The sequence below is a fragment of the Gossypium arboreum genome, chromosome 7 (genome assembly GCF_025698485.1).
Source record: "Gossypium arboreum isolate Shixiya-1 chromosome 7, ASM2569848v2, whole genome shotgun sequence".
NCBI lineage: Eukaryota > Viridiplantae > Streptophyta > Magnoliopsida > Malvales > Malvaceae > Gossypium > Gossypium arboreum.
Window position 1 is genome coordinate 49,549,357 of NC_069076.1, and position 24,436 is coordinate 49,573,792.

The window sequence follows — 24,436 nt, forward strand, 5'->3', positions numbered from 1 at the left end:
ATGAGTTTTGATCTGCGACCCGTGACACTTGAATTGATATAAAACTAACACAAAATCAGTTTATTCTATTTATTCGGTTTGGGTTATCAAAACCAAAACAAAACCTAATTGACAATTTAAACTAATATAGCTAATCAAATTAACAAAAAATTAATTTTCTTTGTTTATTCGATTCGGTTGGGTAGATTTAAAATAGGTTTGAATGGACGGTATACTTATGTGTAATTAATGTAAAAATAATAATGATGATAAAATTAAATAGGATATCATGAGATAAAAAAGTAAACTAAAGCAACCATAATGAATAACCCATCCAAAATAACCCTTAATCCCTTAATCTGTAGGATGGAAATTTTGCACACCCTTTTGCATGACCCGACTCCCGCAGTAATATAGGCATGGGGCTAGCAGTAGGCAGGCAGATTGAGCAAACAAATGGTATCTAAGTTTCCGGCGAAAGCCACGGCTGCTTTTTGCCTAATCACTGCGGGCTGCTTCTCATCTCAAGCCAATTTTCACCCCTTCTCCGACTCTTCCGTTTGCGAAGGCATTCTTCGCTCTTCTCGTGCAATCTGCACTGTCCGACTTCTCTCTCTTTCTCTCGACCTCTCTTATTTTTTACTTTTTCCTTTTTGAAAATTTCTAATTATGATTTGTTGATTGTTATGCAGGTTGCTATCACCGTTGCTGACTACAAGTATTCTTTATATGGGCTTCCGAACGACTGCGATGAGTATCGTCGTCTATTATCTGAGGTTCCTTTTGATATTCCATTAAACTAAATTGAATTATTATTATCATCATCATTGCCTTTCTATAAACTAGAAATTCCTTGCAAATTTACCCTAAAACCATTTTCTCCTTATTTATCAAATCTGATTTTGGTTTTCCCTATTTTCTTTTACCTTTTAGCAACGTTCGAGATATCAAAAACTGAATAATAGTAAGCATATACCTGGAGCTTTTGATGCCGAACAATGTCTTGTAATGCATGTGTTCTGTTACTCTTAGGCATGAAATTAAAAGCGAACATAGGAAATTGAAATTAAGCTCCTTTAATTGTTGCCTTTATCTTCAACTGAGTTACCTCTTCTTGGGAGAATCTTTTTAAAGTGCATTTCCTCCATGACTGGATTGATAATGCATGGCTAAACTACATTTGCGATTTGATTATCCAATTTAAAAAATTTACAAAATACTCACTAAATTATTCAAAAGTTTTCATTTAATTCATTAGGCTATTAAAATCGCAAAATTATATATATTGATTTTAACTCTTCTGAAAAACCGTTATATAGTTATTTCTGTTTTTTTCCTCCACTTGTAAGAACCAAAGAAACTGTAGTTACGAAAATATGTATAAGAGCTATTGTGGTCCCAAAAACTGAAATAAATTAGATACAAAAAGAAGAAAAATATAACCTTGTCATACATGTTCACACTTTTATAATGTCTGTGAAAGTAATTCAAAGAAATGTTAGTTCCAGTCATCTTTATATTTTTTCCTCAAATAGTCAAAGAAACAAAATAAATTTCTTTGTATAAGATTTTTTTAGACTCCAAAGGCTGTATAGGTAAGCTTCAGCTTTGTTGAATGTTTGATCTGACGTATGCACTTTATGCTGAATATATGGTTTTTTCCGTGCTAATTAGGTTCATTTGCGCTCAGCTAAAAGATTGCTGAAATTATGTGAAATAAACAAAGGTTTTTATGTGAAAGCTGGCCAGTTTGTTTCTTCCCTTCGTCAGATTCCTAAAGAATACTCTTTGACCCTTTCCTCGTTGCAGGATCAAGTGAGTTAATCTCATTTTCTTCTCTGCATATAATGTATCCCTAAGAGACACAACTTATAGGTTCTCATTCTAATTTCTATTCCTATGTTACTGTAGGTGGTTCCTTATGATTTTAAGGTCATAAAAGAAGTATTAGTCAGCAATCTTGGCCAGGATCTGTCAGAGCTGTAAGTTGCATTTCTTTAATCATAGTTTGGACTCATATAATTGTTTATATCTTTCCTCGAAGTTTCTCGTGTTCAATCAGCATGATCCTGTTGAGAATTAATAAATGCGTATTAGGTGCTGACATGTAGTGCAGATGGTACACTACCTGCCAGGGCTGTCAAGGTGTTTTTCTAGGAATTAGGGTGTAGTGCAAATCAAGAAAAGTGCAGATGGTACACTACCTGATTTCATTACCTTTTAGTTTCTTTTTGTTAGTTGTTCTTTTAATAGTTAAAAAGGAAGAATAGCTTTCTCTATAACAATGGAAGTATGAAACTTGGGTCATATAATGCAAATTTTTTTTATTCAGATGGAAGTGAAGGAAACATTAAGCCTTTTGGTCCTGATTTCTTGTTAAATATGATAAATTTATCTTTTGTACACATCACGTTATGGAATGAAGTTGTCTTTTTTGTTTACTAATAAAATCAAAAGTCTTATACATATACCTACATTTATGTACAGTATATATAAAATCGTTAAATTATGAGTTGTCTTTATAGCAAGCCATTTAGAATCCTGAATTGTTTATATTTTTAGCCCAATGCATCTTGAATCTACTTAAGAGTCCCTTTACCATGTATCTACCTATTGCAAAGCTTCCTCAAAGAATTTGTATTATATATAAATCTTGTCTCTTTATGCAAATCTGTAACAATTTAAAATTCAAACCCTTGCAATCTCAACTATTGCTAAGCTCTTGCCTCCCTAGAAATGTGTCCTTTTGGGTAAAGTGAAATCAAAATGAAACACTCTTTTGGCCTTTATATTTAGGTCAGGCCTCCCCACTTGTTTCTAATTTGGTTTTAAGTTGCAATCTTTATGGTTATTTTTTTGCCTTTGAAGGTCTGACTAGTTAAGCTTTTAAAATAGTATAACTTCTTTTGTAGGTATTTGATAGAAATAGATCTAACAGTTGATTATGGAACTGAATATCTTGCTATAAGATCCTGTAGAACAAAAAAAGAAAAAGGGAGAAGCAAAATTTTATTCATTGGTTCATCTTGTGTGTGTTACCTAAATTTTCTGTTGACTAGAAGATTTCTGTGTAAATTTTAGATTTACTTGGTTTAATGAGCAGCCAATCGCTGCTGCATCCATTGCGCAAGTGCATCATGCAATGTTGAAAGACCATCAAGAAGTAGCTATTAAGGTTAGTTGGCATAATATTGCTAACTCTTTTGTTGTTTTCTCTTTGTACTATATTGTTTAGTTGTGATTAAATGCCTGTCTTATACTAGACATGATAATTCATGAAGCCATGGTGGTTTGTGTATTTTGCCATGTCATAATCGTATTTAAGATATTTTATATCTTTATAAATTTTGATTTGTTAATAATTTGTTCAAAAAGATTTTGAGACATTTGCGTATTTGTCATATTCGTGTTACCTGTTCTTATCATGTCATCGTTTTGTTATTTTTTGTGTCATGTTCATTTCGGATAAGTGTGTAGTGTATAATTTTGTCAAGTCCATCTTATATCTAGATGGGTAGAGTGAATAGAAAGATTTTTGAAGTGATTTCATCTACTATTGAAAAAACTCTAACCAGTCTCGAAAACTTGCCCAAACCATCATGGTACTTGACCTAGGTTGATTGAAAAGGTCATTGAACCTAGCCACAAAGATACTTGAAATAGAAACATCTGAACATGAAATGAGACAAATGATTAAAGTACTTGCTAGATCCTTATACTTTAGAGTCTAGTGCAATTTTTAAGTAATTATGACAAAAAAACGAGCTCACAATTGATTGCATGTTCCCTTGTGGCAGAAAAGGGCAAATACATGCTTTTTCTTGCTGTTAATTTAATAACGTAAGTTGTTTTGACTTGTCATTGTAAGATATGGTCTCTACTATTATATAAAATGGATGGGTGAGTTAGATAATAACTTACTTTATAAAACTACTTTTAAAATCTAATGAAATTATGATATCAAAATTAAGGCAAATGTGTAGCAAGTGCCATGAAGTCCTTTTCAATCAAACTATTTACATGTTATAAACCAAGCGATTTTGTTATTTTAAAGAATAATTAAAACAATGACTGTAGTGTCATGTGATTTATTTGTTAGCAAGAATGAGTTTGTAGGATCTTTGTCATTGCATGTTAACATAAATAATGAGTTGTTGACTATGTTACTTATTTACATGTTTAAACTGATAATTGAATTAATAACATTCGAAAATCAAATTTTGGGTGAGTAAAGTTGAACTTTTTGATGGAGGAGTTGTGCATGCTTTACCTTTTACTTACCATGGGGAGCCAACTCATATGTGGGCTAGGTGGTTGTAAATTTCTCATAACGTTTAAAAGAGAAGCTTGGATTATGAACTTGACACTCTTCAAATTAACAGTCAAGTAGGAGCTTACCTTATGAATTGGGTACTTACTCTTGAAGATTATTAGTTGTTATTGTTACTTTACCTTGCCAAATGGGTGATGTTAGTTTCCCATCATTATTGAAAAGAAACATTTTATTGAGTTTAATATGCATTGGTAGTTGAGTTGTTAGGTTGGAATTTGTTGGCAATGATACAATGTCATAAAAATAAAAGACATGAGAAAGGCGGTTGCGTATTGTTAAGTAGTGTTATTGCAATCTGTTAACTGTTGGGTTTCATGCGGTCTTATATTTAAGTTGGGATTCTCCACTTAGTACCATGTTGGATGCTTAATAAGGTATTAGAGTTAAGGTATGTTGTGTTCTTCTTGCCTAACCCTGTGGGAGTGTGAAGTGTTATTATCCTACATTTATTAAGTATTGAGTTTCTTGTGGTCCTATTTTCAAGTTAGATTCCTCTAGTTATTGCTATTTTTTTTTTGATTTGATGTTTAATATGACATTAGAGGCTAGAGCACAGGTGTCTTATGTGAGGTTGATAACCTCTGCAAGGTTGTTCATGTGTAAGGCCTTTATAATCTACATTTGAGGGGTAGTGTTAAGAGGTGTTATATCTATTATGTATTAGGTTTCTTGTTATTTGTTTTATCTAGAAAGTATGGAGGGACCATGTTCTTAGGTTAGGAGTCAAAGCTATTACTTATTTTGGTATTCTACTATCATACAAAAGTTAAGTGTAGATATATTTATTTTTTATGAAATGTGTAGAAATCAGAGTATTTTTTATATACAACCTATGACACTACTTTAGGAAACTCTAAGTTAGGAAAGATACTAAATAGGAGATATGATCCCTTAAAATAAGGGATTTTAATAAAAAATATCTACAAAATATTCCTAAAATATTTACTGAATATTCCTACACTCCCCTCAAGTGGAGAATATACATTGTATAATCCCGGCTTGAATAGGAATTTATTGAACACGTGTTTTGGCAAAGCCTTGGTAAGAATGTCTACAATCATCCTACGAAGGAATGTAAGAAAGAGTGGTTGTCTTTTTGTTGACTTGATCGGCAATAAAATGCCTATCAATTTCAACATGCTTTGTTCGGTCATGTTGAATCGGGTTCTTGGCAATCTGAATGGCGATTGATTATCACACAAAACTTCAAAGTGATCCTCCGATTTGTGCCAAGTTCTTTTAGTAATTTAAGTAGCCAAATTCCTTCGCATATCCCCAAAGCTAGTGCTCTAAATTCACTTCAAGACTACTTCTTGAAACAACAGATTGTTTCTTACTTCTCCAAGTTGTAAGGTTACCCCAAACAAAAGTGCAGTACCCACTAGTGGATCTTCTTTCGGTGAGATCTCCATTCAACTAGAGTCTGTAAAAATCTTAATGATTCATCTTGTGTCTTCTTAAACATTAAGCCGTGTCACGGAGTTTTCTTCAAGTACTTGAGAATTCTATTTGTCTTTGCCATATGCTCTTCAAGAGGATTAGTCATGTGTTGACTTATCACATTTACGGAAAAGCTATATCGGCCTTGTCAAGGATAAGTAGATTAGTTTCCCAACTAACCTTTGAAATTTCTCTCTGTCTACTAAGGACTCATCTTCTTTATTGAATCTCAAGTTTGCCTCCATTGGTGTATCGGTAAACTTACGACCAAGAAAACCGGTTCTTTGAGTAAATCAAGTACATACTTTCTCGGTTGATCACAAGTCCTTCTTTTGATCTTGCCACCTTCATTCCTAGGAAATACCTTAGCTTTCCCAAGTCCTTGGTTTGAATTCCTGTTTAACAACTTCTTCAAATTGCTAATCTCTTCCTCATCATCTCCAGAAGAATGATGTCATCCACATACACAATTAGGATAGCTTTCTTATTTGTAGAAGTTACCTTGATGAAAAGCGTATGATCGGCAAGGGACGCTTGTAGCCATTTTGAAGAATGACTTTAGTGAACCTCTCGAACCAAGCTCTGGGTGATTGTTTTAACCCGTATAGAGACTTGTTGAGCTTGCAAACCTTGTTGCTACCTTCAATAGACTTTGAGCCAGGTGGCAATTGCATATAGACTTCTTCCTCAAGCTTGCCATTAAGAAATGCGTTTTTTACATCAAGTTGGTGTAATTTCCAATCGCAATTTACAGCCAAACTTAGGAGTACTCGAATAGTGTTAAGCTTTGCCACAGGTGCAAAAGTTTCTGTGAAGTCTATCCCATATGTTTGCGTGAAACCTCTGGCCACTAGTCTAGCTTTGTATCGTTGGATCCGCCATTGGAGTTATACTTTACAGCAAAGATCCATTTACGATCGATGACCTTTTTTCCTTGAGGAAGGTGCGTAATGGTCCAAGTAGCATTTTCTCTAGTGCACAAATTTCCTCTTCATGACCCTTCTCCATTTTGGATCCTTTAGAGCTTCACTATGCTTGTGGGAACTGTTCTTTATCCAAAGTTGCTGTAAATGCTTGAAAAGACGGCATCAATGAATTATAACCGATAGAATTTTTCAATAGGATGCTTGGTGCCTTTGTCTAACCCTTTTCTAATAGCAATAGGAAAGTCATCTAGAGTAGTGGACTTCTTGATTTCTTCTTCCATTTCGCAATCGGACCCGAATCCAATTCTCGGCAAGAATCGGATTGCAAAACAGATCTCGTGGATATGTCTTCTTTTCTTGTGTGACACGAAGTTGTTTGGGTGGTGGTGTTTTTGAAGACATCAATTGGAGTAGGTGTATTTTCGGGAAGAGTGTTTAAAGTGGGTGTAGGTGAATTAGTCATAGGTACTACAGGAGAATCAATGGGAGCATTCACGGTGATGATCTGCAGATAATGGCGAACAAAATGGCAATTCGAAGGTTGAGAATGAAGATTAGGAGGAGATACATTGTGGTGAAAATCACTCCATGTTTCCCCAATTTCCTTTGAGTGAAATAGGAATCCTGCTCATTAAATGTTATATCCATAGTGGTGAAAAATCGTTTAGAAGGAGGATGATAGCATTTATAACCCTTCTTAAGTGAAGAATACCCAACCAATACACATTTTAAAGACTTAGGATCTAACTTGGACTTATTAGGAGCAATATTTTGGATAAAAACAGTGCAGCCAAAAATTTTAAGTGGCGAATGGAGGAGATAGGCTTAAAATGAGGAAAGTCTTTGCAAAAATATAGATTGAGGCGTTTGAAATTTTAAAACCTTACTAGGCATCCGGTTGATTAAATATGTGGCGCTTAATAAGGCTTCCCCCACAAATATTTAGGAACATTAGTGGTAAATAGAAGAGAACGAGTAACTTCAAGAAGGTGCTTATTTTTCTTTCGGCAATGCCGTTTTTTGTGGGGTTCCAACACAAGAACTAATCTGAACTATGCCTTTTTCCTTAAAAAATCACCTAAAGACCTAGCAAAAATTCAACGCCATTATCAGTTTAAAGAGCTGGATTTTAGACCCAAATTGAGTGAGAACCATGTTATAAAATTGCACAAAAACACTAGCAGTTTCAGATTTATCTTTCAGCAAATAAGTCCAAGTTATCCCATGTGATCATCAATAAAAGTGATAAACCACTTACAATTATCAGCATTCTTCACCCGAGAAGGGCCCCAAATATCACTATGGATCAAAGCAAAAGGGTAAGAAGGCTTGTATGTAGAAGGAAAATAAGATGATTTAGTATGTTTGGCAAGAGAGCAAACTTTGCAAGAAAAAGAATTAGGCCTTTTATTAATGAATAGAGCAGGAAACAATTTTGCAAGGTATTGGAAACTAGGATGGCCTAAACGAAAGTGCCATAACATAACAGTATCAACTTTTCCTAAAGCGGTAAATGACTTGGAGATCTCGATTTTAGGAGAGGTAGGGAGGATGTAGAGACCATTATGCAAGCTGGCCTTACCAATCATCTTCTTCGAGTTCAGTGCCTGCAAAGTACAATCACGATCATTAAAAATTACAGAGCAGTGCAAGTCTGTGGACAATTTACTAACAGAGATGAGATTGCACGCCAAATTTGGTACAAAGAGAACATTTTTAAGTGCAATCTGTTCATTGAGAATAACAGTGCCATGTCCCTCTATTTTGCACAAGGTACCATCAGCCGTTTTGACAGCTTTACCAAAGGTATGGAAAAAATTGTGAAACAATGCCTTGTTACCAATCATATGATCCAGTAGCACCGAATCGAGGATCCAATTAGGAGTCAACGGGAGGAGAAAATGCGAGAGAAGAAAGGTTACCTTCTGGATCTTTTATGACCAGATTACCTTCACAAGACCCTTGAAACTTTCCAAATAGTTTTTGAAGTTCAGCAATCTGTTCTTTAGTGAAACTAGTGACAGAGGTGGCAACAAGGCTTGATTTATTATCTTGAGAGTGCTTGGACTTCCAGTCCTGAGGCTTACCATGAAGCTTCCAACACTTTTCCTTAGAGTGGCCGGGCTTTTGCAATGATCACACCAAGGTCTCCCCGTTTGGAAGAGGGAGATGATTGATGGGTCGATGAAGCGCGATCTTTCGAAGTGGAAGATGGTTCATCGACAACATCACACACCTTGGCTTTCTTCCTTCTTGACCATAGAAAGCCTCTCGAAGGGAGGGAAGAGGAGAAATAGCCAGACCGCCGCGAACCTCGTCCGTGTTCTTATTTAAGCCTTGGAGAAATTGAAAAGTCTTCGTTGAGTAACAATTTGTTGATAAAGAGCAACATCTCTTGGATCTACCCAATCATAATGTGCATACAAATCTAATTGTTGCCAAAGAGCGATAAGGGTATTGTAGTAGAGAGTAATGAGCATGGTTCCTTGTTTAAGAGTGGTGCTTGATCTTCAACATGATATAATTCAGCAATGTTATCCGTGCTAGAGTAGGTTTCATGGACTGCACTCCAAATTTCAGCGGTACGTGGTGTAAAGAAGAAAGTTTCGCTTATACTGGGGTCATGGAATGAAGGAGCCAAGTCATAACGACCATTGTCACGCATCCACTTAGCAAAACCAGCATCGATCACAAAGAGCTTCTTGATTTCACCAAGAACGTAGTCCAATCTTTCTCGCCCAAGAGAAAAATCTTAACCGATTGGGACCATTCAAGAAAATTGTTGCCATTCAATCGATGGCGGTGATAGTCGAACTGCATTTAATCGATGGAGCATCGGAACTAGAAAAATTTTCTGGATTTGAAGTAATCTCCAAGTAGGAGAAGGAGTTTGGACATGGTCTAGGTTGAAAAGAAATCGTAACCTAAGTCGATACCATGTAGAAATCAGAGTATTTTTTATATACAACCTATGACACTACTTTAGGAAACTCTAAGTTAGGAAAGATACTAAATAGGAGATATGATCCCTTAAAATAAGGGATTTTAATAAAAAAAATATCTACAAAATATTCCTAAAATATTTACAGAATATTCCTACAAAATGCATGTTTTATAGTCCATTATTGACTATATTTTCCATGCTAAGATCAAAAGGGAAAAAAAGAATTTGTTTCCTTCGCATTTATCATCTAACCAATACCCTATGCTCTTGAAAACCTAATTAAAACTAACTTGCATCGAAGTTTGTAAAATTAATATGTTGCCATTTTCTTTGTTATTCCATTTATAACTTTAGTTATGTTCATTTGTCTCAAGGAAACAAAGGAAAGAAATCATTGTTTTCCTTTTCCTGTTGTTGTTGTTGTTGTTGTTGTCTCTTAATATCTTTGGTTTTATGTCTTCTAACATTTAGTGTTGAATACTTTTTGATTCATTTAAGATTTTTGATATGGTATTAAGTATTTGATGGCAAAATAACTTTTCTTTTATGGAGGATAGGTGCAATACCCTGGAATAGAGAAGAAAATGAAGTTAGACACAAGAATTATGTATTCCCTTGCTGAATTTGTTGCATGGGTACACACTAAATTCCTTAATTTTTCTTAATATTTGTCAAATGATATTGGCTTTGTTTTTATGATTGAAGGTTGTTTTTGTCATGTTCTGTAAATTCAGTGGATTTTGGTTAAGCTATTTGAAAAAGTTCTGCATATTTGCAAGTTAGCCATGTCGTTCTTTCTCATCTTTATTGATGCCAGTAGGACACTTTCTCTGGTTCAGATACTTACGATGTCAATATGCTATGATAAAAAGTGTATATTATATAATTTTGAGTAATTTGATCATGAGCTGTAGCTTTTTGCTGACAAGTTTAATGATTTCGCGTGTAGAAATATACTTTTATTGACATGGAATTTAAGAAAAAAATGGTAAAAGATGAAATTTTCCGTGTCAACAGAAAAAGCAGTCCACGTAATTAGTTTGTGAGCTAAAAGTTGCATATTATTGAAACGTCACTATTGCATCATAATAACATATTCTTTTTTGGTTTATCAATTGTCTTCAATTACTTGCAAGTATCGAAGTACAAGGAGTAAATTATTGAAAATTGGAATAATGGGATTGAGATACATTTTTTTATTTGTACAAGAACCTCCTAGGTATTCAAAATCATATCAATAGCTTTGCTCTCAAATAATGATGCTTATAATGTGTACCACCTAGGAGTTTTGATGGCTTTTTTTTTTTCTTATTCCAAATGTGGTCTTTGCAATGTTTAGCTAATCTTAGATGTCTTTATTTTCCCCCTTTTACCTTATGCTTTCCTATTTAATTTTTTATAAACATATTATAGTTATATTAGGTTGCTTAATCTCTCTCTCTCTCTGGTTGTTTAGTTTTTTCCGGAATTTAGGTTTCTGTGGTTGGTCTCAGAATTCACCGAGGCAATTTCTTTGGAGCTTGGTGAGTTATACAATTGCCTTTGATAGTCATTTTATACTTGTTGTCAATCCATGCTTCAATTTTATATTTCATGGGAAACTATGATCGTCAATCAAGTTAGGCAGGTATTTATCAGTGTGTTTTAGTATACTGTTTTTTATTTATCAGGATTTTGGGAAAAATAATATTTAATTTGGGTTAGTATTCTGTCCACTGCCAGTGGAGTTTTTTAACTCCACAAGCAGGGTTTAGTATGTGACATGTGTCTTTTTTAATTTATTTTTAATCTTTTTAATATTCCCTCGGGACACATGACAGCATTTCACCCTTGCTTGTAGAGTTTTTTTTAACTCAACTGGCAGTGCACCAAATAATTTTCCATTTAATGTATTAAAATTTCAACAAATCCAAAGTAGAAAAGGAAAAAAAATCATCCTATACAATAAACAACAAGATTATCCACAACACGATTATCTACAACAAGATTTGAACAAAAGATTGAATGATATGCAAGTTCAAATTGATGATTTGAACAAAAAGAAAGCGGTTTCAAAAATTAAGGAAGAACATGAGTCATTGACAGTAGCCAAGGATGAGTTTGAAAAAAGATTAAATGATATGCAAGTTCAAATTGATGATTGAACAAAAAGAATAAGAGCTTACATTATTCGTTTTTACTGTTTTATGTGGGGCAACAAAAATTGAATAATATGCTTAAATCTCAAAATGCTTTCTTTAATAAAAGTGGTTTGGGTTTTTTAAATCTTTAAAAATAAAGCAAATTCTATAAGTTTTTTAAGAAACCAAACTTTATCTATGATGCCTCTCTTTTTTGTATACATCATTACAAAAAGGGTTATGATGAGAAAATTTACTACTAGGAGTAAATTTAATAGAGCATGGATTTCAAAAGGAATAAACACTGCTCAAAATGAGGATATTCTAAAGGAGTGGATTCCTAAACGAACAAAGGTTGTTAAGACTGATGCCAAAGGACCCAATAAAATTTGGGTATCAAAATCCAAAGTTAGACGCCACAAAGTTGGATGTTGCACTAGAGAGTGTCAATTTGAGACAATAGATGCTTGAGATGTTGGATTTCACCAAAAGAAAAAATCTTAGTAGAAGTTGTCTCCTTAAATGACTATAATTTTTCTCAAATTTGCTTGAGCCCTTGTTGACTTGACTCTTTTCCCTCCATGCCCGAACCCAATAAAATTTGGGTATCAAAATCCAAAGTTAGACTTCACAAAGTTGGATGTTGCACTAGAGAAAGTGTCAATTTGAGGCAGGAGATGTTTGAGATGTTGGTTTTCATCAAAAGAAAAAATCTTAGTAGAAGTTGTCTCCTTAGATGACTATAATTTTTGTCAAATTTGCTTGAGCCCTTGTTGAATTGACGCTTTTCCCTCCATGTCCTCTAGTGGGTTTAACATGTAACTACCAACAAGTTTCCTTGGTATCTTTGCACAATAATCATATGAAGATGATTTTATCAAAATTATTGGATTTCAGTTGCCCGTGAGAACCACTAGTGGTCAACCCATCCTTTTCAATTGGTGCTATGGAGAACATAGAACTTCTTTAGCTTTCTTCTTGTTTTCAATTGGTGCTATGGAGAACATAGAACTTCTTTAGCTTTCTTCTTGGTGGATGTGGGAATATGCTTGCCCAAGAGAAGGAAAAAGGGTTTTTCAAAATATTTGAACATTGATTTGATCATACTCTTGTTCAACCTAGTTAAAATTTCAGAGACTCGCTCTTTTCAACTTTTGAAATTTGACTGTCTCTCTAGTATAGTTTGCTTGAAAGTCATGATAACAATTAAGATCTTTCCATAAGCCATTTAGTTAATAAAAAGTAATGGGAAATTATCATTTCACCTTGGTTTATGCTATGGATTTTATTATGAAATTTAAAGATTTAAGCATAATTCTCCACTCATGGCTAGCTGAAAGTAGGTACTTTTCATATTTTGGTTGTTGTTTCGAGCAATATGTTATGGAAATTTGGGGCTACATGGAGTTGATAAGCCATGCCTTAACAAGTTGTGGTCAGTTGTCTAAGCTTTCTTGCATCACCAATAATATGATTCTGCAATCCTCTTGTATTGATGAATAATAAGTAAGACAATAACCATTCAAAGTAGTTTCCATTAAGCTTTACTAGACTTATATGCAATGAAGCGTTATCATTACTGAACAAACTTAGAAAAAGTTTGTTATCATTCTGCTAATTAGTTTACACCTATAAAGAGAAGAACTAACACAAACAAGGAAACAATCCCTAAAAAATAGTAATTTCCTAAAAATCAGTGACTGAGATTAGTTTCTATTTATAAGGGAACTCCTAGTAATAAGGTAAGTTTTCTGTCCTTAAATAAGTTTTCTGTCCTTAATCTTACAAATTCCAACACTCCCCCTCAAGCTGGAGTGTAGATGTTTATCAAACCCAGCTTGCCAATAAGTTCTTCAAACATGTTTCTGTTCAAACTTTTAGTTGACACGTCTACAACTTGTTGTCTAGTAGGTAGGTAGGTGATATGCACTTCTCTTGAGTGTATTTTTTCTTTTATAAAGTGGCGATCTATTTCCACATGTTTGGTGCTAACTTCTTGCTGCACAGGGGAAACAGTATCTAAATCTGGGATTACCATAGCACCTTGGTTGTTAGGCTTGTTTGTGATAGTAGTGGTAGGATCATGAGGTATAATGAGGAGAGTATTAAGGGTCTCATCTTCATTGAAAGTCTCCCCTTGAAGATGAGATGCTGTAAAGTATGGTTCATTGTCAAAGAAGGTAACATCCCGAGAGACAAACATTCGGCGCAAGGTTGGTGAGTAACACTTATAGCCTTTTTGTGTGGGGGAATATCCAATGAAGATGCAGGTGTGAGGTCGAGGATCAAGTTTGGATTGATTTGGTTGATGGTTATGGACAAAAACTTTGCAACCGAATATTTTGGCTGGAAGATTAGGAACACGAAATAGAGGAAAGGACTTTAGAAGTGTATTTAGAGGTTTTTGGAAATTGAGGACCTTTAATGGCATTCGGTTTATGAGATAGCAGGCAGTGAGGACAGTCTCTCCCCACAAGTATTTTGGAACATTCACGGTGAACATTATGGCTCGAGCCACAGCAAAGAGATGTCGATTTTTTCTCTCGGAGATCCCGTTTTGTTGAGGAGTGTCAGGACAAGAGCTTTGGTGTATGATGCCTTGGTCAGAAAGGTATGGGCTTAGGACAGAGTTAAAGTATTCTCTCCCATTGTCAGTGTGGAGAGTATGTATGGTAGAGTTGAACTGGGTTCGAACCATTGAGTGAAAATTTTGGAATACTTTGGGTGTTTCAAATTTTTCTTTAAGGAGATAGACCCAACAGACCCTAGTGTGATCATTAATGAATGTTATAAACCACCTAGCCCCCGTAATATTTTTCACTCGGTTGGCTCCCCATAGGTCACTGTGGATTAATGAAAATGGTTGGGACTGGATATATGGTTTTAATGGGTATAGCACACGGGTATGTTTGGATAATTGGCAAATTTCACACTTTAAGGAATTAATACTTTTATTTCGAAATAACAGCGGAAGATGTTTCTTCAAATACAAAAAGTTTGGATGCCTTAACCTATGGTGCCATAACATAATCGTGTCCTTTTTTGAAGTGGATAGAGCCAATCCTCCTTATGTGTTGTCTTTATTCCAATCATATAGTCCATTATCAACTTTAGCAGTGCCAATCATCTTCCCCGATTTTTGTTTCTGTATCACACAACCAATTGTAGAAAATTCAGCAAGAAGTTTTTCATCCTTAGTAAGTTTACTAATTGAAAGTAAATTGCAGAACAAGTTTGGGACATGTAGGACTTTATCAAGAGAAAAATTATCTGTTATTTGTACTTCTCCTACTCCAGCCACAGGTGAGTAAGAACCATCAGCTATGCGGATTCGGGACTTGTCATGACAAGGGGTGTAGGTGTGAAACAAAGTGGAGTTACTTGTCATGTGATCGGAGGCACCCGATCGAGTATCCAAGAGGATTGATTATTAGATTCAAAGGCAATATTGAGGGCAGTACCTTGGGTGGCTAGAGATCCATGAGCAGTGGAAGTACCAAGTATCTTATGGAGAGTCTCAAGTTGGGTTTTGGTTAGGCGAACATCGAGAACATCATCTGCAGTAGTGGAGGATAACAGGACAGTCTTATTATCCTTCTTTTTTTTTCAGGATAGCCATGGAGTTTGAAGCACTTTTCCCATGTATGACCAACACGGTTGCAGTGGTTACACCATGGTCTGGTTGATTCAGAATCATTTCCAGCACGTAGTTTTTGTGGCTGTGGACCTTTGGAGATGAGGGCAGAGGTCTCAGTAGGCCGATTGCCAAGAGTTGTCACAGGTTTAGGTTCCTTTGAGTCTCCCATCATGAAAAGACGGCGCTTGTCTTCTCTTCTAACTTCTGCAAATGCTTCACCGATGGTTGGGAGAGGTGATCTACCCAGAATTCGGCCACGGACCTCATCTAACTCACGGTTCAGTCCTGCTAGAAACTCATAAAGACGTTCATTGTTGAGGTGAGTCATAAACTTGGTATGTTCCAAGCCTTCACCTTAATCTGCCTCATAGTACATATCCAATTCCTGCTACGAAATTTTCAGATTGTTGTAGTAGTGAGTTACTTCGAGTGTCCCTTGTCGAATATCCTTTAACTTAAGCTTGATCTCAAATACTTGGGAGGCGTTTCCAAGATCCGAGTAGTTTTCTTTGACTGCATCCCACATGTCTTTTGCAGTTTTGAAAAGGAGATAGGTGCGGCTTATATGGCCTTCCATCAAATTTATTAGCCAAGCCATTACAATCGAGTTGTTGAGTTCCCAAGTGGCATAAGTCGGGTCAGCTATGGTTGGTTGTGGAATTTCTCCATTGATGTATCCTAATTTGCCACGACCACAAATCACCATAAGGACCGATTGAGACCATTGCAAGAAGTTCTTCCCATCTAGCCGATGATTGGTGATTATGAGGGAGGAATTAAGTTCACCTTGGTGATTCCGATTGACATTACGAGTTATTTGTGAAGTCTCGGTTTGATGAGTTTCATTGACGTCACCCATGGGAGGAGGACTAAACCGGAGGATTTTAGGAAGGAGATTAGAGATGAATGAGCAGGATCGAATGAATCCTAAAGCTCTGATACCATGAACAAACTTAGAAAAAGATTGTTATCATTCTGCTAATTAGTTTACACCTATAAAGAGAGGAATTAACACAAACAAGGAAACAATCCCTAAAAAACAGTAACTTCCTAATCAGTGACTGAGATTAGTTTCTATTTACAAGGGAACTACTAGTAATAAGGTAAGTTTTCTGTCCTTAATCTTAGGAATTCCAACAAGTACTAATGGCCATGATTTTCTTATCATCCACCATTTTTCAATAAAAGGTAAAGAAATATAACCAAGCCTAGCAACTAGATACAACAATTTAAAAAGCCGAACCTAAAAAATCCTTAAAATGGAGTTAGCAAAGACTTACTATAACAAATAGAGTCCTTTTAGTCACCACCAATAGAGTCAACAGCAATAAATATAGGAGGGTAACTCAGCGATGAAGCCAATGATGAGATAGAAAGAACTCTAGCGGGGTGAGCTACACAAAGTGGCATGTTAGACATACATGCTGGAAGGACGATGGGGTGAGAATAGAAAAATGGCCTAAATGGGGGGAAATACTAATTTTGGCTTTCTAGGGTGTAAGAGAATGTGGAAAAAAAAAATTCTCATTTGGAACCTTACATCAGGATTTAAGGCTCTGATAGGATCGATGAACGCACCGATTTTCTATTGAAATTAGTACATACTAGTATCGGTTAGTTTCAATGTATCATTTTGGATTTATCGATATTTAAAATCCATATTTAATATATGTATATAAAAGTATTTACAAATATCAAATGAATGAGATTAAATAAATTTGCAATATAAAATATTCATCAATTATATAAAATATTCACCAATAAGTTTCACAAATAAAAATCTATTATTAAACAAATCCAAAATGAACAAGGGAAAAGAGATCATTCCATAAACAACATGATTATCCTATATATGTAAGTTTACTTTTATTTTCAACCTTGTTCATGCACTAGCAAGTATACATTGTTCTGGTCGGTCTGACTGGAATTGGCTGGAACGAGCCAATGCGACCAATATATGTTGAAAATTTCAACGATGCAGAAAAGAGAGTTGGATGTTTCGGTTTACTACTAGAACAGTGTACATTGGCCAATACGGCCAAAACCGGCATGGAATTGGCTACCTTGTCTGATACCATAAAGATTTTTGAAGAATTCTAAAACAAGATTAAATTGATTCCCTTGTGTTTCTATTTGATCAATTTACATTGGTATGCATACAAAATGTTGAAGCCTAAAATAGGAAAGATACAGTAAGATACAGTAAGTACAATAGAATAAAATCACTAGAAATTAGGAACTAAGAATCTACCCAAATAAACAAATTTGTAAACAGTCCGCAATCATGAATTGTTAAGCTTTTCAAAGCAATTTTATAACAGATTGCTACTTCTTGATACATTGCTTGGATATTATATGTGCTTCAACAAAAAAACAAAGAGACATTGAACAAAATGATGTGGAAATTAGAATAAAACGATTTTTTCCTTCTATTTTTCAAGATTTATATTATTAATAAAAAAAGATAATGTGATTAGTGATAGAGATATGGTGAGAATGATGAAGCGGTGAATAAGATAACTTATGATGTGCTTTATTTTCTGGTTCTTGTGTCATAGGGCTTTGTTTTTGTTTGAAAGGCATTATTGGTATATAATTCCATTTGGCAATCATTAAAATATTCTAAGATAATACATGCCAAGGTATTGTGGAGATCTTTTCATTAGCCAAACTAGTGTTTCGATTCTGAATCATAATTAAACCTCAGTGACTTTTACCTAATTTACTCAGAAGATTAATGTTGAAATTGGCTGACCCAGATATCAGTTGATATCCTTCTTTCATTTTGTTTTCAACTTTAGAACCTCGAGTGCTGTAGAAGTAATTTTAAGTTGCTTACTTCTCTGGATGCAACATTTATTGGTTTTGCGTTCTATATGTCCATAGATTTTGTTCAAGAGGCAAGAAACTTTGAGACAATGTCTAACAACTTTCGAAACAACAAATTTGTTCGAATACCTCGTATATTTTGGGTATGAAATGGTTGTTTTACTCTTCCTTTTCTAGTTATATCATTTATTGGTTATGTTTAACATTCCATGCTTCAAAATATGGTGTAACTATGTAAAAATGTTCGGTTTATGTAAAATCTACATTCTACTCTTCAGGATTTGACGACAAATCAAGTTCTCACAATGCAGTTTTGCCATGGTCAGAAGGTAAGAGCATACAACTAATCAACCTTTTCTGGAGTGAATTGAAAAACAATGAAAATAATGAAATAGAAGTGTTTGTTTGAATTTTATCCTTGTTTTTTTAACCACCCCGAGTTTTATGTATCTTTTTATTATTTTTACTGGGTTTACCTTCTGTGTCTAGGTGCAAATTGTCTGTTAAGACTAACTTGCATCAGATAGTTATAGTTAGAGGTTGGCTTTGAAAGCAGCTTAGATTAGTTTGCCAAGGAAAGATTAAGCTATTTCCAACTTGAGAAAGAACTGTATTGATTAATTGGTATAGCAGATACTTTGGGATATAGCAGAGTTTTTGGGATGTAATTAGCCTTTATTTAGGGATTTTATTTCCCTTTTTCTTCCTAATTTTTGTATATAAATACCCATGTATTTTTTTTTTCAAGAAGTCAATCAACAAAGAGTGAAATTTCTTCACATTTCCACTGCCATATATCTGTTTTTAACGAACTGCTTGCTGGAAGATAAATCCAATGAAATAGACATTACTAGCATCAACCTAGAGTTACTAAGCCTGAAATTTCAAAGGCATGCTTCAAATATTGAAGGATTATATTAGGTTACCATGTGATTGAGCTATCATCATTCTTTAATTGACTTCAGAATGTGTTGCCAAGTTTTTACATTGTGGTTCTTAGCATGCAGAACGGAACAAGGCAATTCCTTGACTCTAATGAAGAATTGTGGGGTTATTGAATCACAATTCAACCTAAAGGCTATATGAGTAACGACTAGAGGTGTTAAATACCTTTACATCACTTAAGCTTACAATATGCAAGTGATATGAGATTCTCTGTCCACATCTTTCACCCTATTTAGTCATGGGTTCTAATCACATGGGACATCAATTTTGTTAAAAAGCTAATTAAAAAGTGGAATCTTCAGTTCTTACGCAGTGAAGGTTTGAGATATTCAATCAAGTGTGATAATTAATCAACTTGTGCTTGTATTGGGTTACATTTGAGAGTTGCTTTAGTTAGTTTATGCAAACTCATTTAAATCCTCATACGCTATATGTAGTATGAATTTGGAGAAGGAAGAGCTATAGAGGAAAAATGATTTAAAATGCATTAGAAGCTTTTATTTGACCAAACAGGTACTTTTGGATTCCATTCCCCCATGTCATGTGGAAAAGCCTTTTAAAAAGCTTTAGAACTTGCAAATCCTTTCAATGAGCAACTCTACACTCTTCTTTTTGAAAATACATTCTTTTGTTTTCTCTACTTTATCTTCTAACTAGATCGCTACTTAGTAGGGCTCAATTTGTGAACTTCCTGTCATTGGAACAATGTGTTTTGGAACATGATTTTGGGTAAGGAGTTGTGGCAATAGTTTGGATTCGGTACTATATCCTCATCCATACAATTATAGAATTTTTGTTGATGTTGCCCTTGTTTCATTTGCATATTATGCTTTTGGGTTGACAATAACATACTATTATTTTCAGGTTGATGATGTTGTATTTCTGAAGGGAATGAAAATAAATCCTGAGAAGGTTTCTTCTTACTTTTTCTTTTTTGAGAAATGTTTCTAAAATTTTCTTATGATAGTGATGTGGAAAATAGCAATTAGAGTGATTTTAGTGTGGAAAATATCAGTTAGTCATTTAGGACATTATGTTTCAATTATAGTGATTTTGGGAATCATTTTACCCTTGGTTTTAGTGCTAATCTAGAGAATTTATTTATTGTTTCTTAGTTTATAGTCTCTGGTTGTGTATAAATCCTAGCCTTCTAATTTCTAATACACATGCCATTCAAGAAAATATATGCACTTATCTGTTTTCTACCCTTCTTGTCACATGTAGAGGTGTCAATGGGCTAGACTGAGGCCGGTTTAAAAAGAATTTCAAGCCCAAGCCGGTTTTCGACCTAGCCTGGCCTGCCCAAAAAGCTCATTTTACTATTAAAAAATTAATAAAATATAAAAAATATATTTTATTTGATATTTATATTTTTATAATTAATTTTAAATTTTAAAATTTTTTATTATTTAAATTGAATTCGGGCCAGGCCACACCAACCTGATGTGAAAAATTCTTGTTGAAGCCCCGCCCAAGTCTGTCTGAGCCAAACGGGCTGTGTGGGCTACCTGACCATTGGATAGGTCTAGTGACAAAGTAGCAAATCCAAAGTTGGCTTTTTGGGAGTTTGATTTTGGCATTTTCTGCTGATTTCCCCCCCTTTTCTGTGTTTATTCCTGAATTTGCTGGTGCTTTATTCATTTTTTTTTTCCTTACTTCGAATTTCAACTTTCATTGGTGAATTTTCTGGGCATTTCCTTTGCTCTTCTTTTGTTAACTGAATTTCTTGTCTATGACATCCAACATGTTTGACAGCCAAGGAATCGAGTCCTTCTGTGTAATTTGAGTAGGAGATTTACAGAATATTCATTCTATTGTAATGAGGTAGTTGTGCTTGAGTTGCCTTCATTTGGTTTGTTTTGAAGGTTGCAAAAAAGTTGTTGGAAGTGTTTGCTGAAATGATATTCATTCACGGTTTCTTGCATGGAGATCCACACCCTGGTAATATATTGGTGTCTATAGAAGGTCAGGGTGGCTTTTCTTTGGGTATGTCCTGATTGTTCACTTCTATTATTTTCTATCTAAGATGAACATTACTAATCATGTGAGGATGTCATTGTGGAACTTACCTTTATGATGAGAAGATTGAAAATGCAGTTCTTTTGGACCATGGAATCTGCAAAAAATTGGATGAAGAGTTTAGGCTTGAATATTGTCAGCTTTGGAAGGCTTTGATTCTTTTAGACTCAAGAAAGATACAGCATTTAGCTGAACGGTTTGGTGTTGGGAAGTACTACAGATACTTGCCCATCATTTTCTCTGGAAGGACTATAGATAGGTGATCTACATTTCTTCTTTTCTAATTTCTTTTCTTTAATCTTGCTATTTGTCAAGGATTGTTAGTTTTTATGATCATTAAGTAGGATGCTGATAAGGTTTTCCATTAAGAATTTGAATCGAAACAATAGTTGGAAGAAGTTTATAATTTGCTATAGATTATGGAATTGTCATCTTTGATAATAGCACTTGGCAAATGTAACTTTCATGATTACTATACTTCATATGATATTGGAAATCATAGATATATTTTTCAGGCTGGTCATTTTTCTAAGACAAACAGATATTACATTTTTGGGAGGATCATAATTTGCAGCACCCGAGCTCAAGTGTTGCAGTACTAATAATTGATTATTGGTTTATTGCAGCACAAGCTAGTCTGTTCGAAGAGATTTTTTAGTCCCTTAAAGAAATTTCTCGTTGAGATAGTAATCCACTTATCAAAACTTGATTATTTGAAGAAATTTGTAGTTATTTGTCTTTAAATTAAGCATAAAGAAACCGTGTATCACCTTTATATTTTGGTCTTTTTTTGTTTTATTTCTTAAGTTATAATTATACTTTGTCAACCAAACACTTGTAGAGAATTAGAATTTCTTATAATTATAAGAGTTCTTGGGGCAAGTAACTGGGGTGCTACGTTTATGTTTATATTTAATTCAGTGGGACTTAATAATTATAATGATTACCCACACTTGTCACGCATATAATTATACACAATTGCACTCAAATTCAATTACAGGTGGCTTTCCAAACACATGTTTAGTAGTATTCATTTAAATGATAACTAGAAGCATAAATCTTTCTGTAGGTTCCTATCCCCCTGATATGGTGAGGCATCTTCCATTTTTCCTTCTGTGTTTTTTGTTTTGGGAGAGGTGTTGACTGGATAGATTGAAGGTTCAGTTTACTGACTATTATATTATAACAATTATGATACCAATCTAATTATCCCTTCTGTAATCTGATTGGCAGTAAATCTGGCATTGGGAAGGGAATGTTGGTTGAAGAGCAAAAGAAGATGAAACAACATTTAAAGGCTCTAGAGATGGAGGACATATCTTCGTTTATGGAATCTCTTCCTTCCAACTTTCTCATAATATTGCGGACAGAGTAAGATAAATTCAGTAGCCTATTTGGAGTTCAATAGCTCCTAATCTCATTTTGGTCTTTTCTGTTTTAGTGAATTACTGAGATCTACAGTAAGCAAGCTTGGTGCTTCAAAATGGGTGAGGTTGCTAACCTATGGAAAATATGCCTCACTTGGTCTCTCTCTGAAGTCGAATCCATGCTCTGGTAAACAGTTCTTCTAAACCCTTTTTTTTTTTCCTTTAATTTTATTCTAAATCAGTTGTTATCTGGCCAAGCCAGGGAGAGCTTTTAATGGATGCATCTGTTGTTGTGTTTGTACATTTACGAGTGTATAGTAAGAAAGAGATTTTTATATTCATGAGCAGTTAACGTCGGTATTCTTGGAAGGAACTGATTTTGTGGTCGCATATTTTGTTTTAATTTACAATTTAAGGAATACGATTACTTTATCCTCGTGTGTTCAGATTTGACATCATTGGCCCTATATACCAGATTGATAGGAAATATAGAATACATTCTTCTAAGGCTTACTATAGGTAAGGTTTTTTCTTCTCATAAGTTCTGATATGTAGGTATGTCAGGTAATAAAAAAAAAGGTACCTGAATGATTGGAACATTTTAACATTTTCAGGGGTAACGACTCTGGTTTTGTGGATGGAGAAGCTGAAGCGATGTCTGAATAAGTTTTATGGAAAGATGAGTGCTGCTGGAAAAGGTATGGCGACAATGTTCTTCAACATCTACTTCAAAATGTAGATTCTTTTTCCTTTCTTTTTTGTCTTATGTACTTCGTTATTTACACTAAGTAAATTTTGAGCAGAAGCCATATGTAGATAAAGCTTCCTAGGGCTCAAGGAGCACTGTATTGTAGTTTGATATTGGCTTTTATTGTAGAACTATAAAATTACTCTGAATCTGAAGAATTGTAAGAACAAGAATATTACTCAAAGCTTAACTTGGTGATGAAATTATTTCAAGAAGTACCATTTACTGGGTATGGATTTTGAGTTCAAGCATTTGCAAATTTTTACTACAATCTTTTACGTCAGAAAAAGGAAAAACAAACTTAGATAAGAATTTAAAAACTAGTTTATATATATATGTAGAGAGAGAGAGATTTATATATAAAAGCATTCATTTGGAAATATTTTTAATCACTGAAAATTTTTATTATTCATTATTGTTATATCCAGGCCAAATGGGCTAAGGCCTGTAACAAGGCCCAAAAGAGCTCAAGTTCCAACTGGTACAAAGATCACATGAGCTTAGGCTTTATAAAGTACAAAACATAAATGCTATGCTAGTAAGAACAATGTCACGTGGCACGTAGAGGAATCACCTCTAGCTTTTATCCGACTCAAAAGCTATGCATAGTGTGACTTGCCAACATTCCTAGCGAATAAGAAACATTGCATTAGCTAAAAAGACTAGATCAGACTAGATTTGGGCAATTAAGGGGCAACTTAAAGCTTTATTACATATGTTAAAATTTAACTTAATTTTAGCTTTGACCACGTATATATTTGGATCCAGACCAACCACTTACGATCCTTGTTAGTCGATAGCAAGTTTTAGCCCAAATCCTATCTAATGACTAAGTTCTGGAACAACTAATCAACTAAAAAAGTCAACTTCAACTCATCGGTGTGTTTTCTCTAAGATGCCACCAGTTTGGTTTACTAATCAGTTACCATTGGATAATGCCAAAATCTTTTGAGAATTGGTCCTTCGCAACCACTTCTACCGTTACGACGATTGTAACACCCCCTTACCATGTAAGAAATGCTACATTTACGTACCAAACACATCACTCATGTTCTACTCATCTTTTAGACTCATTTGAAGCTATTTAAGGCTTCTTCAATAATTTCTAAACTGAATATGTAATCTGGTTGCAACCAGAGATCATTCAGA

General features: G+C 34.5%; 1 protein-coding gene and 1 long non-coding RNA gene across 5 annotated transcripts; one reads left to right on the forward strand and one right to left on the reverse strand.

Moving 5' to 3' along the window:
• The first annotated feature begins 289 nt into the window (after positions 1 to 289).
• LOC108489294 (uncharacterized) lies at positions 290 to 23,519 on the forward strand. 4 transcript variants are annotated; one of them, XM_017793744.2, is made up of 17 exons: positions 290 to 579; positions 672 to 755; positions 1,654 to 1,794; positions 1,891 to 1,961; positions 3,061 to 3,154; positions 10,180 to 10,257; positions 11,079 to 11,145; positions 18,266 to 18,351; positions 18,487 to 18,537; positions 20,018 to 20,065; positions 21,019 to 21,139; positions 21,251 to 21,431; positions 22,406 to 22,543; positions 22,614 to 22,726; positions 22,987 to 23,058; positions 23,154 to 23,237; positions 23,343 to 23,519. In XM_017793744.2, exons 1-17 carry the CDS (start codon positions 436 to 438, stop codon positions 23,357 to 23,359), a joined length of 1,590 nt encoding a protein of 529 aa, XP_017649233.1. In that variant the 5' UTR covers positions 290 to 435; the 3' UTR covers positions 23,360 to 23,519. The 4 variants fall into 4 exon arrangements, with proteins under 4 accessions (XP_017649233.1, XP_017649224.1, XP_052886681.1 ...); XM_017793735.2 differs by having other exon boundaries at positions 23,154 to 23,519; XM_053030721.1 differs by lacking the exon at positions 22,987 to 23,058.
• On the reverse strand, positions 8,061 to 8,793 carry LOC128295353 (uncharacterized). Its single transcript, XR_008285741.1, has 2 exons — positions 8,601 to 8,793; positions 8,061 to 8,285 (listed from the first exon to the last, which is right to left on the reverse strand). It is a non-coding gene; the product is annotated as an uncharacterized LOC128295353 (long non-coding RNA).
• Positions 23,520 to 24,436: the final 917 nt, after the last annotated feature.

Excerpts from the sequence above, each read along its gene's own strand:
- LOC108489294 (XM_017793735.2), top strand. The coding sequence starts at position 436 with ATGGTATCTAAGTTTCCGGCGAAAGCCACGGCTGCTTTTTGCCTAATC. Across the intron at positions 10,258-11,078 it reads TTGCTGAATTTGTTGCATGG|TTTTTTCCGGAATTTAGGTT; the intron begins GTACACACTAAA and ends CTGGTTGTTTAG. Across the intron at positions 18,538-20,017 it reads AGTTTTGCCATGGTCAGAAG|GTTGATGATGTTGTATTTCT; the intron begins GTAAGAGCATAC and ends TATTATTTTCAG.